Raw genomic sequence first — 21,803 nt, forward strand, 5'->3', positions numbered from 1 at the left:
GGTAGCAAAATTGGTGAAAAAGTGAAGTCATGGTTTTTGAGCAATCTTGGTGGGGAAGTGTTACAAATGTATGCAAAATGACGTGTGAAACATTTGGTCGCACAAAGAATTGATCTTGGTTCGGTTTTGGCTTCGCCAAGTTGGGTCGATTTGCTTTTTGTGCCTTGCTAGCAAAATTGCTGAAAAAGTGAAATCATGGTTTGTGAGCAATCTTGGTGGAGAATTGTCACAAATGCATCCAAAATAAGGTGTCAAATGTTTGGTTGCGAAAGGAAATGATCTTTGTTGGTTTTTGGCTTAGCCAAGTTGGGTGGATTGTCTTTTTGTACCTTGGTAGCAAAATTGGTGAAAAATTGAAGTCATGGTGTTTGAACAATCTTGGAGGGAAAGTGTCACAATTGTATGCAAAATGAGGTGTGAAACTTTTGGCTGCAAAAGGAATTCATCTTGGTTGGGTTTTCGCTTAGCCAAGTTGGGTGGATTTGCTTTTTGTGCCTTGATAGCAAAATTGGTGAAAAAGTGAAATCATGGTGTGTGAGCAATCTTGGTGGAGAATTGTCACAAATGCATCCAAAATGAGGTGTCAAATGTTTGGTTGCAAAAGGAATTAATCATGGTTGGGTTTTGGCTTATCCAAGTTGGATGGAATGGCTTTTTGTGCCTTGGTAGGAAAATTGGTGAAGAAGTGAAGTCATGGTTTTTAAGCAATCTTGGTCGGGAATTGTCAAAAATGCATCCAAAACGAGGTGTCAAAATTTTGGTTACAAAAGGAATGGATCTAGGTTTGGTTTTGGCTTATCCAAGTTGGATAGATTGGCTTTTTAAGCCTTGGTAGCAAAATTGGTGAAAAAGTGAAGTCATGCTTTTTGAGCAATCTTGGTCGGAAAGTGTCACAAATGCATCCAAAATGAGGTGTGAAAAGTTTGGTTACAAAAGGAATTGATCTTGGTTGAGTTTTGGCTTAGCCAAGTTGGGTGGATTGGCTTTTTGTGCCTTGATAGCAAAATTGGTGAAAAATTGAAGTCATGGTGTTTGAGCAATCTTGGTGGGAAAGTGTCACAAATGTATGCACAATGAGGTGTGAAACGTTTGATTGCAAAAGGAATTGATCTTGGTTGGGTTTTGGCTTCGCCAATTGGGTGGATTTGCTTTTTGTGCCTTGCAAGCAAAATTGGTGAAAAAGTGAAATCATGGTTTGTGAGCAGTCTTGGTGGAGAATTGTCACAAATGCATCCAAAATGAGGTGTCAAATGTTTGGTTGCGAAAGGAAATGATCTTGGTCGGGTTTTGGCTTAGCCAAGTTTGATGGAATGGCATTTTGTGCCTTGGTAGGAAAATTGGTGAAAAAGTGAAGTCATAGTTTTTGAGCAATCTTAGTCGGGTATTGTCACAAATGCATCCAAAATGTGGTGTGAAAAGTTTGGTTACAAAAGGAATTGATGTTGGTTGAGTTTTGGCTTAGCCAAGTTGGGTGGATTGGCTTTTTGTGCCTTGGTAGCAAAATTGGTGAAAAATTGAAGTCATGGTGTTTGAGCAATCTTGGTGGGAAAGTGTCACAATTGTATGCAAAATGAGGTGTGAAACGTTTGGTTGCACAAGGATTTCATCTTGGTTTGGTTTTGGCTTAGCCAAGTTTGGTGGATTTGCTTTTCTGCTTGGTAGCAAAATTGGTGAAAAAGTGAAATCATGGTGTTTGAGCAATATTGGTCGGGAATTGTCAAAAATGCATCGAAAATGAGGTGTCAAAAGTTTGGTTACAAAAGGAATTGATCTTGGTTGGGTTTTGCCTTAGCAAGGTTGGGTGGATTGCTTTTTGTGGCTTGGTAGCAAAATTGGTGAAAAAGTGAAATCATGGTGTGTGAGCAATCTTGGTGGAGAATTGTCACAAATGCATCCAAAATGAGGTGTCAAATGTTTGGTTGCAAAAGGAATTGATCTTGGTTGGGTTTTGGCTTATCCAAGTTGGATGGAATGGCTTTTTGTGCCTTGGTAGGAAAATTGGTGAAGAAGTGAAGTCATGGTTTTTAAGCAATCTTGGTGGGGAATTGTCACAAATGTATCCAAAATGAGGTGTAAAAAGTTTGGTTGCAAAAGGAGTTGATCTTGGTTGGGTTTTGGCTTAGCCACGTTGAGTGGATTGGCCTTTTGTGCCTTGGTATCAAAATTGGTGAAAAAGTGAAGTCATTGTTTGTGAGCAATCTTGGTGGGGAATTGTAACAAATGCATAAAAAATGAGGTGTCAAATGTTTGGTTGCAAAAGGAATTGATCTTGGTTGGTTTTTGGCTTAGCCAAGTTGGATGGAATGGCTTTTTGTGCCTGGGTAGCAAAATTGGTGAAAAAGTGAAGTCATGGTTTTTCAGCAATCTAGGTCGGGAATTGTCACAAATGCATCCAAAATGAAGTGTCAAAAGTTCGGTTATAAAAGGAATTGATCTTGGTTGGGTTTTGGCTTAGCGAAGTTAGGTGGATTGGCTTTCTGTGAATTGGTAGCAAAATTGGTGAAAAAGTGAAGTCATGGTTTGTTAGCAATCTTTTTGGGTAATTGTCACAAATATATGCAAAATGAGGTGTTAAAAATTTGGTTGCAAAATGAGTTGATCTTGGTTGGGTTTTGGCTTAGCCACGTTGGGTGGATTGGCTTTTTATGCCTTGGTTACAAAATTGATGAAAAAGTGAAGTCATGGTTTTTGAGCAATATTGGTGGGGAATTGTCACAAATGTATGCAAAATGAGGTGTGAAAAGTTTGGTTGCAAAAGGAGTTGATCTTGGTTGGGTTTTAGCTTAGCCACGTTGGGTTGATTGGCTTTTTGTGCCTTGGTAGCAAAATTGGTGAAAAAGTGAAGTCATGGTTTTTTAGCAATATTGGTCGGGAATTATCACAAATGCATCCAAAATGAGGTGTCAAAAGTTTGGTTGCAAAAGGAATTTATCTTGGTAGGGTTTTGACTTAGCCAAGTTGGGTGGATTGGCTTTTTGCCTTGGTAGCAAAATTGGTGAAAAAGTGAAGTCATGGTTTTTGAGCAATCTTGGTGGGGAAGTGTCACAAATGAATGCAAAATGAGGTGTGAAAAGTTTGGTTGCAAAAGGAATTGATCTTGGTTAGGTTTTGGCTTAGCCAAGTTTGGTCGCTTGGCCTAGTTTTTGTGCCTTGGTATAAATTGGTGAAAAAGTGAAGTCGTGGTTTTGGAACAATCTTGGAGGGGAATTGTCATAAATACATCCAAAATGAGGTGTCAAAAGTTTGGTTGCAAAAGGAATTGATCTTGGTTGAGTTTTTGATGGAAGAGGGTCGAGCACCACTTCAAAGGCAGGTCATACACAAAGACATATAAGGCCAACTTCAAGGGCAATGACCAAAAGGCTTGATGAGGATTGGGACACTACCACTGATGGCAGACAAACCTATCTTTACATGTTCCAAGAAGTCCAAAATCAAGCGTAGCATAGTCTTTAAATTCTTGTGAAATTAATATAGAATTTCCTTTTGAAATTGTTTAAATTGTAATGAGGAACAAAATTGGTTTCTCAAAACCAACCTAAGTTAGCTTACGGTTTCTAGAAGCATAAGTGCGCCAAACGGCCATCTTGGGATCACGTTTCCCATCTGATCTCTTAAGTGCCACATTAACATGTCGTTTGGCTAGCATTTCCTTTTCATTACCCTCTCATTTCCGGTCCTCCAAGGTTATATAAGGAGGAACCTACCTCATGTAAATGACATATTATTTTGAGTATAGACATGCTGCCAAATTTGTGCCATTCATACTCCCTTGCCTAAAATCTCTTTAGATTTAGGTCGTTAATCTTCAATCCTTTCACCTCAAGAAGAATTGGCCATACCTCTCTCATCTTCATACTCTTCTTGCACCTCTAAGGCTTACACAACTCCTAGGAGAGCCTTATTCCACCTCAATCCGTGAATGCTTCCGCCAAAACCACCACAAAAACCGCAAGATCAAGAGCTCAAAGTCATCATTTGGTATCTAGAGCTATGGTCTTCAAGAGATAAGTGTCTCTTTGCATTTTTCTGTTTGAGTTCTTCTTATATTCATGTGTTTCATCTCTTGTTCATGTTGTCTTGCTGTTTTTACATTTTTAATTTGATTTAGATGCTATTCTAAGCATTTCAATCGGTAGAAATTGTTCAATTTGTTCTTGAGCACCTTATTTTCAATTTTTGTGTAGGAATTTATGGTGAATTGTGTTGTTGTTTTGATTTTAGGTTACTTAAGTCTTGCTTGAATTTCTGTTCGGTTCATATGATGTTCTTAAGTCATTTTATTTTCTGGATCTATATGTTTTGTCTTAGTCATGTAATTCCAAGAATGTCAACAAATCTTTGTAGTACTTTTCTTGATTCATTTGTTTCTTGTTTTGATTTGAGTGTTCAATTTGAATTATGAATTGATTTCTTCCTTTGGTGCATTTTTCCTTTCAGTTTGAGTTCATATTTGTATGCTAGATCCATACAAATTCCTATAACATTCATTCAATTATGTTTTAATAGTTTCTCATTGTGTTTTTAATTCCAGAAATAGGAATCCTCTGTTTTTTACAAATTCTGTTATGGCTGTTTTGTGTTATGAAAATTAAATGCGTTGAAGAAAAATTCTGAAACTCTGGATTTCAGTGGTTTGAAGTGTTAGAAAAAGAAGAAAAAAAAGAATTAGTTGAAAAGGAAACAGAAAAAAAAAGATAAATCACACAAAAAAAGTGTGCATTCTGGCACTAAGAACTGGCGGTAATTGGACATTGATTTTGAAAATTTTATCACAATTAATTGGTGCATATTTTTGGTGTGATTCCAGCGCCAAAATTTTGCTAAGAAACTAAATTGATTGTGTTTAAATTTTCATAAGCAAATTAAAAATAACAAGATCAGCATAAGTGTTTTAAGTCACGCTTTCTGAACCTTGATTTTCCAGTAGTGCTGTTTTGGTTTTCAAATCAATTCTAGTGCCTTTCTTTAGGTTCCTTTTGTGTGCCAACCTTTATTGAGTGCCTATTTTTTTATTTGCTTCTCCGATATTATTCTGAACTCTTTCTAGTTGTGTCATATCATTCAATCCAATTGCTGTGGTGCTGTTTAAAAATTTTATTGTTTCTTGCTTTCTTTTCTTGACCTCTATATTGTTGGTGGATGAATTTCAATTGGTGCTTGTTGAGTGGAAATTGACTTGAGGAGAGTCTAGCTCTACTTAGTAGGTACTGTTTTGGATAATTTAATTGCTTAAATCATAAGAGGTTCAAGGCAAGGGGCAGCAGCAAATACAAATACCAAAAACAAACCAAACACTTTGAAGGACACAACAAAGAAGAGCAAGAACAAGCCAAAGGAGTGCATAGTTTAGCAAGCTGAAATTAAATTTGTGCAATTCAGTTTCTTTGCATTTCTTGAGTTGTAATTACATTTTACTTTTGTTAATTAGTGGATTAATCAAGAATTAGCCGGTGAGTGTGTCTTCAAAGGCTCAAAGTGTCAAAGAAGCCTCACCTAGGAAACGACTAGTTTAAAGCTTTGTAGATTAGCCTTTGTTAATTGTGTTAATTAGATTTCTCTACGTTAACTTTTTGCTTAACCTTGCTTCAATTTGCTTACGCTTATCTTTGTTTAAAGCTTTGATAAATTGCTTTAGTTGTTAAATAGCTTTGCATTGTTTTCTTGCATAAAATTTGATTTCTCCATCCTCATTGTGTTCTAAGTGATTTACTTAGAAAAAGAATTGTGTGAAGATTTTGAGGGATAGTTTTTGGCTAAGGGAAGACTTGGTACTTAAGTAGTCCTTAGAGACTCACCTCTCTTACCTGGAAAGCTACCTTCATTAACTTTCCTCTTTTTTCTTGAAGTAAAGCAATTCTAAACACAAAGTTTTAGTCATGTCTTCTCACTCCTCTAAATCTCTTGAAAGTGATGTGAACTCCTTAAAATCTCTTTTAAAGCAACTTTCCAAGGATGTGCAATTAATTTCATATGGACAATTGGAGAATGAGGCCAAAATTAATTCATTGACTAAAGCAAAGGATGAGAATTCTCAAAATTCAAAAAAATTACATTCTCATGCATCTAGCTTTAAAGATCATGATTCTCTTGGGGAGGGACGTCTTAGAATAAATGACTATTATCAACCACCCCCTAGGAGAAATAGAAGAAAAGAGCAAGAAAGCCTAAGAGAAGTTAGGGTAGACCTACCTCATTTCCATGGCAAAGAAGATGTAGAAGTATACCTAGATTGGGAAATGAAGGTAGAGCAACTTTTTGCTTGCCATAGAGTGAGTGAAGAAAATAAAGTGCCCTTAGCTATTCTTAGTTTTCAAGGAAATGCTATGTATTGGTGGACATCTTTAGAAAGAGATAGGCGTCTTCATAGGGAGCCTCCCATAAAGTATTGGAATGACCTTAAGGGAGCCCTAAGACGCCGCCATATACCCTCCTACTACAATAGGGAGTTAATGGACAAGCTCCAAAGACTCCAACAAAGAAATATGAGTGTTGAGGAGTATAGGCAAAAGATGGAGCTTTATATGATGAGAGCCTCTATTAGAGAGGATGATATCACCACCATAGCTAGATTCCTAAGTGGGCTCAATCTTGAGATAAGGGATAGGGTTGAACTTATACCTTATCAAGACTTGAATGATTTGGTTCAACTTTGCATTAAATTTGAACAACAAAATTTAAGAAAAACTTCAAGTCAAAGAGTAGGATCCTATCCTAAGGCTTATCCCAAGAAAGATTACAAAAGGGAGGGTAGTTCATCTAAAGAGAAACCAAAAGAAACTACCAAACCCTTAACAAAGGATACCTCTATCCCACCCATTCGTGCTAGGGACACCAAATGCTTTAAATGCTTTGGTAGAGGACATGTGGAAGCACAATGTCCGAACCAAAGATCTTTGTTCTTAAAAGGTATAGATGAATACAGTAGTGGTGAGGATGAGCCTAGTGAAAAAGAAAAGGAAAGGGGAGATGATGAGAGGTTAAATCCTTTAGAGGGGGACTTATTAATGATTAGGAAAACCCTCAACAATCAACCTAGTGCATCCATTGAAACACAAAGAGAGAACATCTTTCACACAAGATGCAATGTTTTAGAAAATATATGATCTCTCGTTGTGGATAGTGGATCATGCTGCAATTGCTGTAGCACTAGCATGGTTGAGAAACTAAATGTACAAGTAGTTCCTCATCCTAAACCTTACAAATTACACTGGATCATTGAGAATGGGGAACTAAGTGTAGATAAACAAGTGGAAGTCAAGTTCTCTATAGGTAACTACAAAGACAAAGTTTTATGTGATGTAGTACCTATGGAAGCTTGTCATATCTTATTAGATAGACCATGGCAATTTGATAAGAAAACCTTGCACAATGGTCTACCTAACGAGATTACCTTCACCCATAAGCAAAAAAAGTTTGTACTTAATCCTTTACCACATTCTCAAGTGGTAAGAGATCAAATACAAATGAAACATAAGAGGGATGAGATGAAAAAAAAAGATACAAAAAGAGAAAATCCTTAGGGATAGGAAGGGGTGGGAGAAGAGTGTTCCTTCCCACAAGGTTATTCAACAAGATAAACCTTTTGAAAACACTTTTGAAAATATGCTTCTTGTTGAACAACCTAGCCTAATCTTTTGTAAAGGAACACTTGCATGCACTGCCACAAACCTTGAACCCGTGGTTCTACTTCCTCAAGTTAAAAATCTTTTTAGTGAATTTGATGATATATTCTCTAAAGAGGGACCCATAGGACTTCCTCCTTTTAGAGGTATAGAACATCAAATTGACTTGATTTCGGGGCAAGCCTGCCAAATAGGCCCGCGTATAGAACTAACCCCGAGGAAACGAAGGAGATAGAGTCTCAAGTTCAAGACTTGTTGGAGAAGGGTTGGGTTCAAAAGAGCCTAAGCCTTGTGTTGTACCTGTCTTGTTGGTGCCCAAAAAAGATGGAAAATGGAGAATGTGTTGTGATTGTCGAGCAATCAACAACATCACCATCAAGTATAGGCATCCAATCCCAAGGCTTGACGACACGCTTAATGAGTTACATGGGTCAATTATATTTTCCAAAATTGATCTTAAAAATGGATATCACCAAATTCGAATCAAGAAGGGTGATGAGTGGAAAAACGCTTTTAAGACTAAATTTGGACTATATGAGTGGTTGGTGATGACTTTTGGTCTCACTAACGCACCTAGTACATTCATGAGGCTAATGAATCATGCCTTGAGAGATTCCATAGGTAAATATGTAGTAGTATATTTTGATGATATCTTAGTATATAGTAAAAACCCAGAAGATCATCTAAGTCACCTTAGGGAAGTTCTTCTAGTTCTTAGGAATAATAGCTTGTTTGCCAATAGGGACAAATGTACTTTTTGTGTAGATAGTATAGTTTTTCTAGGCTTTATAGTAAACAAAAAGGGGGTACACGTAGACCCCGAGAAAATTAAAGCCATCTAATAGTGGCCAACTCCACAAAATGTAAGTGATGTGAGAAGCTTTCATGGTTTAGCTAGCTTCTATAGACGCTTTGTGCCAAATTTTTCAAGCATAGCTTCACCTCTTGATGAGCTTGTAAAGAAAGATATTACATTTTGTTGGAATGAAAAGCACGAAAAAGCCTTTCAAAGGCTTAAGGCTCAACTTACCAACGCACCCATTTTAGCTCTACCAAATTTTGCTAAAATTTTCGAGTAGAGTGTGATGCATCGGGGGTTGGCATAGGTGCGGTTTTGTTACAAGGTGGGCATGCAATTGCTTATTTTAGTGAAAAACTTCATGGAGCCACCCCTAACTATCCCACCTATGACAAAGAGCTCTATGCACTTGTGAGGCCTTAAAGACTTGGGAACACTATCTTGTTCCAAAACAATTTGTTATTCATAGTGATCATGAGTCTTTAAAATATTTGAAAGGCCAACACAAGCTCAATAAAAGGCATGCAAAATGGATGGAATTTCTTGAACAATTTCCTTATGTTATCAAATACTAGAAAGGAAGCACAAACATAGTGGCAGATGCTCTCTCAAGGAGACATGTGCTCTTTTCAAAACTTGGTGCTCAAATTCTAGGATTTGACAACATAAAAGAACTTTATCAAGAAGATCAAGACTTTGCATATATCTTTGCTAAATGTGAACATAGAGAACAAGAAGGTTACTATGTGACTAAGGGGTATCTTTTTAAAGAAAGCAAACTTTGTATTCCCCAAGGTACACATAGAGAACTTCTTGGAAAAGAATCACATGAAGGGGGTCTCATGGGTCATTTTGGAGTTGATAAAACTCTTGATCTTTTAAAAGGAAAATTTTATTGGCCACACATGAGAAAGGACGTCCAAAAACATTGTGCTAGATGTATTTCATGTTTAAAAGAAAAATCTAGGACAATGCCTCATGGAATATATACCCCTTTACCGATTGCAAATGCTCCTTGGGAAGATATTAGCATGGATTTCATCTTAGGACTTCCTAGGACTGCAAGAGGTCATGACTCCATCTTTGTGGTAGTGGATCGCTTTAGTAAAATGTCACATTTTATTCCTTGGCACAAAGTGGATGATGCTCAAAATATTTCTAGACTTTTTGTACCGTCCCGTATCCGGGCGTTGACAAAGTCAAGGTCAAAGTCAACACCAAGAGTCAAGGTCAACACAAGGCGTCGCCCAGGTGAAGGGACGCCGCGCATCAGTGTCGCCAAGAGGAAGCGTCGCCAAGGCAAGGCGTCGCCTAGGTGAAGGCGTCGCCCAACTAGGGGGACGCCAAGATCAAATATTACTAAGGCAAGGCAATCACAGTGTGGTTCCCCGATACCCATGGGTAGGAAAGACCATGGAGGGAGCGACGCCGTGGGAAGGCCTCAGATCCCGATGATTCGGGGGAGTGATAAAGAGAAGAGAAAGGTGGCTTCAAGGCCATAGTAACAACACCAGTGTAGGGCAGCCTGACTTGCGAAGTACCCCTGCCGCCCTAGAGACGCCTTTGAGACAGATACGACTCAAGAGGAAGGTCACGCCCAGGGTAGCCGGGTGCAGGGTACGAGAGAAAGGCAGATACGCTCTCAAAGTGAGTGACTAGATGATTGGGGGCACGAGTTGGCACCCAAAAAGTCACCCCTGGCGCAGTAGCACTCCCAAGCAGGAGGACTCACGCGTAGAAACGTCCCCAGATGGGGTCATGGCGCTGTGAGGCCCTCCACGTGTACGACAGCCAGGTCAGAATAGAAACACCATTTAGTCAGGTACCAGGTAATTAAAGTCATTTAATACAGTTTCTGTTTCGAGCGTTTAAGGTACTATAAAGGCTCCCAAGCGTTTCACCGTCTTAAATGCGCTACGTTTTCTAATTAAACGCGTTAATTAAGTGCGTTACGTTTTATGATTAAAAGCGCTTTAAGGCGCTTTAAATTCTTGGGCAGTTTAAATAGCGTTGGGAATGTTGGAAACAGGGTTCGAACTTTTGGCAAATTTTCCAGAAACTCTCTAGTTGCTTGCTCGAGCCTTGAGGTTACGCACAAGGGACTAGGGAAAGATCTTTGCCAGAACAAGAAAATATACACTAGACACAGTTCCTTTTTACCACCTTCAGAGTGCCATACGCGGTGCTCCGATACGGAGGTGCATAGTTTTTGGTGTTTCTTGCTGGCTGACTTGAGCGTCGGAGTGCAAACGGCCGCTAGGGCGCCCTTTTGTCCTCTTTTGCAGGAATCCACAGGTAACCAGTGGGAAGGAGTCCCTAGCTGAAGGTTGAGGTCGCGCACAAAGACGTCCCAGGTCAACCGGACGGAACACTTTTCTTTAGAGAGGTGGTAAGACTTCATGGTTTACCAAGAAGTATAGTATCCGATAGAGATCCTAAGTTTATAAGCCATTTTTGAAAAACCCTTTAGGGAAAGCTTGGCACAAGACTACAATTTTCAACATTTTGTCATCCTCAAACGGATGGCCAAACCGATGTGATGCTCAATAATAATGCTCAATACTAAGAGAAAGTCCAAACATAGTCCCCGTGGTGATGCTCAATAATAATGCTGTATAATAATGCTTACAAATTGGATTTACCTATTGAATATGGAGTACATGATACCTTTAATGTAATTGATTTATCTCTATTTGTAGGTACCAATGAAGAAGAGGACGATTTGGATTTAAGGATAAATCCTTTCCAAGGGGGAGGGAAGGATGGAAGAGGGTCAAGCACCACTTCAAAGGAAGGTCATAGACAAAGACATATAGGGCCAACTACAAGGGCAATGACAAAGAGGCTTGATGAGGATTGGGACACTGCCATTGATGGCAGAGAAACCTATCTTTACATGTTCCAAGAAGTCCAAAATAAAGCGTAGCATAGTCTTTAAATTCTTGTCAAATTAGTGTAGAATTTCCTTTTGAAATTGTTTAAATTGTAATCAGGAACAAAATTGGTTTCTTAAAACCAACCTAAGTTAGCTTACGGTGTCTAGAAGCTACTAAGCTAACTTCGGCCGGCCATGTGAAGCATAAGCGCGCCAAACGACCATCTTTGGATCACGTTTCGCATGTGATCACTTAGGTGCCACATTTACAAGTAATTTTGGCTAGCATTTCCTTCTCATTACCCTCTCATTTCCGGTCCTCCAAGGCTATATAAGGAGAATCCTACCTCATGTAAATGCAAGATTATTTTGAGTATAGAAAAATGTTGCCAAATTTGTGCTTTTCATACTCCCTTTCCAAAAATCCCTTTAGATTTAAGTCTTTAATCGTCAATCATTTCACCTCAAGGAGAGCTGGCCAAACCTCTCTGATCTTCATACTCTTCCTGCACCTCTAAGGCTTACACAACTCCTAGGAGAACCTTATTCCACCTCAATACGTGAACGCTTCTGCCAAAACCAGCACAAAAACCGCAAGATCAAGAGCTCAAACTCATCAGTTTTGGCTTAGCCAAGTTTGGTTGCTTGGCCTTGTTTTTGTGCCTTGGTAGCGAAATTGGTGAAAAAGTGAAGTCATTGTTTTTAAGCAATCTTGGTGGGGAAGTGTCACAAATGTATGCAAAATGAGGTGTGAAAAGTTTGGTTGCAAAATGAATTGATCTTGGTTGGGTTTTGGCTTAGCAAGTTGGGTGGACTAGCTTTTTGTGCTTTGGTAGCAAAATTGTTGAAAAAGTGAAGTCATGGTTTTTGAGCAATCTTGGTGGGGAATTGTCACAAATGTATGCAAAATGAGGTGTGAAAAGTTTGGTTGCAAAAAAGAATTGATCTTGGTTGGGTTTTGGCTTAGCCAAGTTGGGTGGATTGGGTTTTTGTGCCTTGGTAGCAAAATTTGTGAAAAAGTGAAGTCATGGTTTTTTAGCAATCTTGGTGGGGAATTCTCACAAATGCATCCAAAATGAGGTGTCAAAAGTTTGGTTGCAAAAGGAATTGATCTTGGTTGGGTTTTGGCTTAGCCAAGTTGGGTGGAATGACTTTTTGTGCCTTGGTAGGAAAATTGGTGAAAAAGTGAAGTCATGGTTTTTTAGCAATCTTGGTGGGGAATTCTCACAAATGCATCCAAAATGAGGTGTCAAAAGTTTGGTTGCAAAAGGAATTGATCTTGGTTGGGTTTTAGCTTAATCAAGTTGGTTGGATTGACTTTTTGTGCCTTGCTAGCAAAATTGGTAAAAAAGTGAAGTTGTGGTTTTGGAGCAATCTTGGTGGAGAATTGTCACAAATGCATCCAAAATGAGGTGTCAAATGTTTGGTTGCAAATGGAATTGATCTTGGTTGGGTTTTGGGTTAGCCAAGTTTGGTCGCTTCGCCTAGTTTTTGTGCCTTGGTAGCAAAATTGGTGAAAAAGTGAAGTCGTGGTTTGGGAGCAATCTTGGTGGGGAATTGTCATAAATGCATCCAAAATGAGGTTTCAAAAGTTTGGTTGCAAAAGGAATTGATCTTGGTTGGGTTTTGGGTTAGCCAAGTTTGGTCGCTTGGCCTAGGTTTTGTGCCTTGGTAGCAAATTGGTGAAAAAGTGAAGTCATGGTTTTTGAGCAATCTTGGTGGGGAAGTGTCACAAATGTGTGCAAAATGAGGTGTGATAAGTTTGGTTGCAAAAGGAATTGATCTTGGTTGGGTTTTGGCTTAGCCAAGTTGGGTGGAATGACTTTTTGTGCCTTGGTAGGAAAATTGGTGAAAAAGTGAAGTTATGGTTTTTGAGCAATCTTGGTGGGGAATGGTCACAAATGCATCCTGATAGCTTGAGCTCTTCAACTTGTGGTTTTTGTGGTGGAATTGGCGGAAGCATCCATGGATTGTGGTGGAATAAGGCTCTCCTAAGAGTTGTGTAAGCCATAGAGGTGCAGGAAGAATGTGAGAGTGAGAGAGATTCGGCCAACTCTCTTTGAGGTGCAGTTTTGAGAAGATTAAAGACCTAAATCCTAAGAGAGTTTGGGCAAAGGAGTAAGAATGGCACATTTTGGCAGCATTTCATTACTCAAATTAATCTTTTGAAAACATGAACCAAGCTGATGGAAGACGCCCCAAGCACCACCTTCCATGAAAGGCAAGCACAAGACCGTCTAGGAGAAGAGCGTCTAGGACAAGATCGTCTAGGACCACAAGAGCGTCTAGGACCACAAGAGCGTCTACGGCCACAAGAGCGTCTAGGACCAACCACAAGGTCCATGACCAAGAGAGTGAATGAAGAATGGGACAAGGCTACGGATGGAAGGAAAACATTTCTATACATGTTCACAGAAGCCCATCCAGCATAGCATAGCTTTATTTGTGGTGCAAATAGCATAGCATTGTGAACCTTGTTTAATTGTCAAATTAGGATTAAATTAGGATTACCTAGATTAGTTTACGGTTTCTAGAACCTACCACACCAATCTAGGCCGGCCATGTGAAGGCTAGGTGTCCCATGTACCCCCATGTGCCATGTGCTTCCATGTCCTCAAATTTACATGTAATTTAGCTTACATTTGCTCTTCATTTGCTTTACCATTTACGGTCCTCCTTGGGCTATTTAAAGAGGAGCCTACCTCATGTAAATCCAAGATTATATTGTTTTGCTGCCAAACTTGAGCCATACTTTACTCCATTGCCTAAGATTTAGGTCTTAATCTTCAATCCTTTCACCTACCAAAGGGGGCTGGCCGAACCTCCCTCAATTTCACTACTCTCATGCACTTCCAAGGCAGCCACACCTCCTAGGAGGGCCTTGATCCATCAACAAACCACTAAGCTTCCGCAAACCACCCAGAAACCACAAAGGAGAAGAGCTCAATGCCATCATTTGGTATCTAGAGCTATGGTCTTCAAGAGATAAGTGTCTCTTTTCATTTTTGTTTTTGAGTTCTTCTTATTTTCATGTTGTTCATCTTTTGTTCAAGTTGTCTTGCTGTTTTACGTTTTTAATTTGATTTGGATGCTATTCTAAGCATTTCAATCAGTAGAAATTGATCAATTTGTGCTTAAGCATCTTATTTTCAATTTTGTGTAGGATTCTATGGTGAATTGTGTTGTTGTTTTTATTTTTAGGATATTTGAGTCTTAATTGAATTTCTGTTCGGTTCATATGATGCTTGAGTCATTTTATTTTCTGGATCTATAAGTTTAGTCTAGTCATGTAATTCCAAAATTGTCAACAAATCTTAGTAGTACTTTTCTTGATTCATTTGTTTCTTGTTTTGATTTGAGTGTTTAATCTGAATTCTGTTTTGATTTGATCCTTTGGTGCATTTTTCCTTTTAGTTTGAGTTCATATTTATATGCTAGATCCATACAAATTCCATCACATTCATTCCATTGTGTTTTTGAAGTATATTATTTTGTTTTTTAATTCCAGATTTAGAATCCTCTATTTTAACAAATTCTGTTCTGGCTGTTTTGTTTTATGAAAATTAAATACGTCAAATGAAAATTATGAGATTTTGGATTTCAGTGGTTTGAAGTGTTAGCAAAAGAAGACAAAAATAATCAGTTGAAAAAGCAAAATAGAAAAAAAAAGATAAATCACACAAAAAAGTGTGCATTCTGGCGCTACAACTGGCGGTAATTGGACACTGATTTTAGAAATATTATCACAATTAATTGGTGCATGTGCTTGGAGTGCAACCAATGCCAAAAGTTTGCTAAGAAACTGAATTGTTGGTGTGTAAATGTACCGTCCCGTACCCGAGCATTGACAAAGTCAAGTTCAAAGTCAGTGTCGAGGTCCAAGTCAACATAAGGCGCTGCCTAGGTGAGGCAACGCCAAGGGCAAGCGTCGCCAAGGCAAGGCGTCGCCAAGAGGAAGCGTCGCCAAGATAAGACTTCGTCTAGAGCAGGTGTCGCCAAGGTAAAATAGCAAGGCAACCACAGTGTTGCTCCCCGATACCCATGGGTAGGAAAGACCATGGAGGGAGTGACGCCATGGGGAGGCCTCAAACCCCGATAACCCGGGGCAGCAATAAAAGGAAGAGAAAGGTGGCTTCAAGGCCATAGTACTAGCGCCAGTGGAGAGCAATCTGACTCGTGAAGTGCCCATGTCGCCCCGGAGAAGCCCTTGGGATAGTTACGACTCATGAGAAGGGTCACACTCAGGGGTAGCCAGGTGCAGGGTACGAGAGGAAGGTAGATACACTCTCAAAGCGAGTGACTAGAGGTTTGGGGGCGTGAGTTGGCACCCAAAGAGTCACCCCTTGCGCAGATGCACTCCCAGGAAGGAGGGCTCACACGAGGAAATACCCCCCAAGTGGGGTCATGGTGCTGTGAGGCCCTCCACGTGTAACAGCAGCCAAGTCAGAATAGAAACATCAATTTGTCAGGTATAAGGTAATTAAAGCTATTTAATAAAGTTTACGTTTCGAGCGTTTAAGGTACTTTAAATGCTCCAAGCGATTTAAACGTCTTAAAGGCGCTGAACGTTTCATAACCTTAAATGCGCTTTAAGACGCTTTAAATGCTAGAGTAGTTTAAATAGAACCTTGGACGTGGGAAATAGGGTTCGAACTTTTGGCAGACTTTCCCATAATACACTTTAGTTGCTTGCTCGAGTCTTGAGGCTACGCACAAGGGGACTAGAGAGAGGTTGTTTGCCAGGGGGAGAAAATATACACAACACATAGTTCTTTTTACCACCTTCAGAGTGCCATTCACGGTGCTCCGATACGGAGGTGCAGAGTTTTTGGTTCTTGCTAGCTGACTTGAGCGTCGGAGTGCAAACGGCCGCTAGCGCGCCCTTTTGTCCTTCTTTGCAGGAATCCACAGGAAGCCAGAGGGAAGGTGTCCCTAGCTGACGGGCAGGGTTGCGCACAAAGACGTCCCAAGTCAACCGGCCGGAACATTTGGCGCCCACCGTGGGGACGATTTAAAACATCAGTCCCATCGCAAGCTTCAGAAGATCTATCGGAGCTACCATATCGTTAGCAAAGTTTGAGGAAACTGTGAAGAATGAGGGGCACGAGACAAGGTTCCGCACGCGCGGCGAGTGAGGAAATGTCCATGCAGCAGGTCATGGAAATGATGTGGGGGCTGCAGGATGAGATGGCGGAATCGAGGGTGGAACAAGAACGCATGCAGGCAGATCTTGCAGATTCGCGTGCGAGAAACGAAGAGCTCCATCGTATAAATGAAGAGTTGCGCCGGGGTTTGAGCAAAGACCAAGGGCAACGTGAACAAGATGAGACCGAGCGTCTCACCCCACCAAGGGAGTTTTCCACACCCTTCTTGCAGGAGATCCTGGATGCAGTAATCCCCAACACGTTCGCGAGACCCAAGGTGATCTTCACTGGGATGGAGGATCCTGAGGTGTATCTCACTGCATTCCACACACAGATGGTGTTGGTAGGCGGCTCTGATGCCGCGAGATCCAAGCTCTTTGTGAGCACCTTGATGGGGATGGCAATGGATTGGTTCATCAGCCTTCCAAGCGGCCATATCACCTCCTTTCAGCAGTTGTCGCAGTTGTTTAAAGAGTAGTACTTGGCGAACAGGGCTCCGCCGCCAGTTTCCTACGACCTGTTCGATGTAAAACAGTATCAAGGGGAGACCTTGAAGGAATACATCAACCGTTTTGCGGCCCAAGTAGTAAAAGTTGGTACTTCAGAAGAGCCTATGATCGTGTACGCATTTAGAAAAGGCGTATGTCCCGGCCCTTTTTGCGAATCCATTATTCGCAATCGCCCTAGGACCTTCGCTGAAATACGGCGTCGGGCGGTGGAGCATATCGCCTCCGAGGGAGAGGTGTGTGAGAAGCGCACCAGCGTCGTACCCTCACGCCCGAGAGCACAGACGCGTGCTCAACCCGTCAGGGTCAACGAGACCACGATGGGGAGAAAGAAGCCAGAGGGGAGACACCCCTATGAGACCAGAAAACCCCAGCCCAGGGGTCCAGCAGGAGGGGATCGCCCGGCCAGGGAAAGGGCAAGGCCAGCGAGGTACAACTTTGTGGTGGAATTGAAGGATCTGATTGCCGTGCCCAATATAGCTGAAAGGTTGAGGCGACCGGCGAAGACTGACAAGGTGTTAGGGCCTCGTAAGGACTCTTGGTGCGAGTTCCACGAAGCTTTCGGTCATCACATCGACAACTACCTGTCGCTGGGTTACCAACTAGATGAGTTGGTGAGAAGCGGGTTTCTGAAGGATTACGTCGCAGAGCCCGTCGCGACCGCGACCCTGCCAGCACCAGTGGAAGAACAAGCGCACGAGATGCCTGTCCTTGGCGAAGTCCACACCATCGCTGGTGGCTTCTCGGGGGGAGGACCCACTACCTCCCAACGGAAAAAATATGCGACGGGGGTCAATTCCATTGAAGAAAGAATCTCAGGTGACCCGTGGGAGTCAGACCTCGTGTTCAGGAGGGCAGATCTACTGGATGTTGTTCCGCACGACAATGACCCCATGGTCATTTCGGTCGTCACGGCTGGCAGAAAGGTGCACAGGGTTCTAGTCGACCAAGGAAGCTCTGCAGATGTTATTGTTCCGTCCGGTTGACTGGGACGTCTTCGTGCGCGTCCTCGACCGTCAGCTAGGGACTCCTTCCCACTGGTTACCTGTGGATTCCTGCAAAAAGAGGACAAAAGGGCGCCCTAGCGGCCGTTTGCACTCCGACGCTCAAGTCAGCCAGCAAGAAAAACCAAAACTATGCACCTCCGTGTCTGAGCACCGCATATGGCACTCTGAAGGTCTTAAAAATGGAAACTGTGTCTAGTGTGTATTTCTCCTTCTGGCAAAGCTCTTTCCCTAGTCCCTTGTGCGTAACCTCAAGGCTCGAGCAAGCAACTAGAGAGTTTCTGGTCAGTTTGCCAAAAATTCGAACCCTGTTTCCAACATTCTCAACGCTATTTAAACTGCCCAAGCATTTAAAGCGCCTTAAAGCGCTTTTAATCACAAAACGTAACGCACTTAATTAACGCGTCTAATTAGAAAATGTAGCGCATTTAAGACGTTGAAACGCTTGGGAGCCTTTATAGTACCTGAAATGCTCAAAACAGAAATTGTATTGAATGACTTTAATTACCTGGTACCTGACTGAAGGGTGTTTCTATTCTGACCTGGCTGTCGTACACGTGGATGGCCTCACAACGCCATGACCCCATCTGGGGACGTTTCTGCCCATCGGGGGACGTTTCTACGTGTGAGTGCTCCTGCTTGGGAGTGCTACTGCGCAAGGGGTGACTTTTTGGATGCCAACTCATGCCCCAATCATCTAGTCACTCACTTTGAGAGCGTATCTGCCTTCCTCTCGTACCCTGCACCGGGCTACCCTGGGCGTGACCCTCCCCTTGGGTCGTATCTGTCCCAAAGGCGTCTCTAGGGCGGCAGGGGTACTTCACGAGTCGGGCTGCCCTACACTGGTGCTGTCACTATGGCCTTGAAGCCACCTTTTCCTTCTCTTCATCACTATTCCCTGGTTATCAGGGGTCTGAGGCCTTCCCACGGCGTCGCCCCCTCCATGGTCTTTCCTACCCATGGGTGTCGGGAAATGGCGCTGTGGTCACCTTGCTTTTGTGTTATTCCACCTTGGCGACACCATGCTAGGCGACGCCTTATCCTGGCGACGCCCTGCTAGGCGACGCCTTATCTTGGCGATCCTTTCTGTTGGCGACGCCTGCGCTCGGCGTCACCCCACCCGGGCGACGCCTTACGTTGACTTTGACTTTGACGCTGACTTTGACCTTGACTTCGTCAACGCCCGGGTACGAGACGGTACAGTTATGTTCTGGTCGACATTCAACAAGTTGCGGTTGTCTCCCGACCTTTTGAGACCCTACACAGGGTGCTTATATGGGTTTGCTGACAACCAGGTGGAAGTACGAGGCTACTTGGAATTGAGGACAACGTTCACAGATGGAACGACCTCGCGTACCGAAAGCATCCGGTACTTGGTCGTAAACGCCAATTCCGCCTACAACATCTTGTTGGGCAGACCGGCGTTGAACAGGCTGAACGCAGTAGCCTCCACGCGCCATATGAAGATGAAGCTGCCGGATCTCAATGGCAAAGTGATTGTCATCAAGTCGGATCAGGAGGAAGCGCGGAAATGTTATGAGAATAGCCTGAAAACAAAGAGAGGCGTGTTCATGGTGTTCGAATGTCCGCCAAGTGCAGACACGACGATGCAGATAGAACCCTCGAATGGGGCGACGCTCACAGGGCCAACCCCTAGCGAGGCCATGCCCGTGAGGGCGATGCCCGAAGCGGACGCACACATGGAGGAGGGGCTCGACGACACATCGCCCGTAGAAGAGTCGACGCCTGGAAAGCACTACCGGGCGACGCCCATTAAGGAAGATAGCATGGATCAGCCGGCGGCTAACGTGGTGGAGAGGCAGATTGGCGGCAAAACGTTTAAGCTGGGGTGTTTGTTGAGCCAAGAAGAGTAGGATGAGGTGGTAGAGGTGATTTCACGCCATTTAGATGCTTTCGCATGGTCCGCCTAAGATATGCCGGGCATCGACCCTGACTTTCTATGCCATCACCTTAGCATGAACGCCACGGTCCGCCCCGTGCGACAAAGAAGGAGAAAGTTTAATGAAGAGAGGCAACTTGTGATAAGGGAAGAGACACAAAAGATGTTGAGTGCTGGTCACATCAGGGAGATCCAATACCCTGAGTAGTTGGCCAACGTCGTCCTGGTGAAAAAGGCGAATGGGAAGTGGAGGATGTGCGTGGACTTCACGGATTTGAACAAAGCGTGCCCGAAAGACTCGTACCCACTACCCAGCATTGATGCACTCGTGGACAGTGCCTCCGGTTGCAAGGTTCTTATCTTTTTGGATGCATTCTCGGGATACAACCAGATCAAAATGCACCCAAGAGACGAGAGTAAAACTGCGTTCATGACAGAGACTTGTCGTTACTGTTACAAGGTAAATGCCCTTTGGGCTAAAAAACGCAGGCGCCACCTACCAAAGGCTGATGGACAAGGTCCTAGCACCCATGTAAGGGAGGAATGTGTACGCCTACGTGGATGATATGGTAGTGGCGTCGAAGGGAAGGACGCAGCACGTGACAGGCCTAGAGGACTTGTTCGTCACCATATCAAAATACCGCCTCAAGCTGAACCTCGAGAAGTGTGTCTTCGAGGTGGAAGCCGGTAAGTTCCTAGGATTCATGCTCACGGAGCGGGGAATAGAGGCGAACCCTGATAAATGTGCAGCAATTATTGCCATGTGGAGTCCGACATCAGTAAAGGAAGTGCAGCAGCTGACGGGGCGAATGGCAGCTTTATCAAGGTTCATTTCTGCGGGAGGAGAAAAGGGGCACCCCTATTTCCAGTGCCTTAAAAGAAATAGTCGCTTTGCATGGACTGACGAATGCGAAGCGGCTTTCATCAAGTTGAAAGAGTATTTGGCGACGCCACCGGTCCTTTGCAAACCAGTAGCAGGCGTGCCCCTCCGGCTATACTTCGCAGTAAAAGAGCGATCTATCAGTTTTGTGCTGGTCCAGGAGCAGAACCAAATTCAAAATCCCATCTATTTCATGAGCAAGGCTTTACAAGGCCCAGAGACGAGATACCAGTCGCTGGAGAAGGCAGCGTTGGCCGTGGTATTTTCGGCCAGGAGGCTCCTTACAGTAGTGGTGATGACGAACCTCCTTATACAGAAGCTATTGCAGAAACCTGATGTAGCGGGAAGGATGGTGCGCTGGGCGGTGGAGTTGTCAGAGTTTGACATCCAGTATGAGCCCAGAGGATCCATCAAAGGGCAGCTATATGCTGATTTTGTGGCAGAACTCTCGCCCGGAGGCGAACAAGAGGTGGAGGAGGGTTCGCAGTGGTTGCTTTCGGTCGACGGCTCTTCCAATCAGCAAGGAAGTGGTGCAGGGATAGTGTTGGAGGGACCCAATGGGGTGCTGATTGAGCAAGCTCTGCAAGTAACAATCAGGTTTAGTACGAAGCACTGATTGCAGGAATGCTCCTGGCTAAGGATATGGGCGCGCAGAACCTCTTGGTGAAAAGTGATTCCCAGCTGATTACAGGACAAGTATCGGGTGAGTTCCAATCAAAAGACCCAAAGATGGCGGCGTACTTAAGGTACGTCCAACTGCTGAAGGGAGCATTTAGCGCTATTGAGTTAATACATGTCCCACGAGAAAAAAATGCCAGAGCTGACCTGCTGGCTAAGCTGGCCAGCTCAGGCAAGGGGGGCAAGCAGAGCACAGTAATCCAAGAGACGCTCAAAGCTCCGAGAAAATTCATAGAAGACAACAGGGTGGATGTCCTCCATATTAGCACTGCGAGAGGGAGGCCAAGGAGTCATCGTTCCTTGACTCAAGATACGGTAAAGACGCCCCATATTAGCACATACGCGGACACGCCCGAAGGAGGAAGGCATGCGCAGATATGTGCTTTAGCTGA

The 21,803-nt window shown here is 42.9% G+C and overlaps 1 protein-coding gene across 1 annotated transcript; it reads left to right on the forward strand.

Moving 5' to 3' along the window:
* Positions 1-17,269: 17,269 nt before the first annotated feature.
* LOC137839271 (uncharacterized) lies at positions 17,270-17,935 on the forward strand. The gene has a single exon (XM_068648391.1). The coding sequence runs from the start codon at positions 17,270-17,272 to the stop codon at positions 17,933-17,935; it is 666 nt and encodes a 221-aa protein (XP_068504492.1).
* The last annotated feature ends 3,868 nt before the right edge of the window (positions 17,936-21,803 follow it).

The sequence above is a fragment of the Phaseolus vulgaris genome, chromosome 3, assembly GCF_000499845.2.
Source record: "Phaseolus vulgaris cultivar G19833 chromosome 3, P. vulgaris v2.0, whole genome shotgun sequence".
NCBI lineage: Eukaryota > Viridiplantae > Streptophyta > Magnoliopsida > Fabales > Fabaceae > Phaseolus > Phaseolus vulgaris.

Excerpts from the sequence above, each read along its gene's own strand:
- LOC137839271 (XM_068648391.1), top strand. The coding sequence starts at position 17,270 with ATGGGGAGAAAGAAGCCAGAGGGGAGACACCCCTATGAGACCAGAAAA.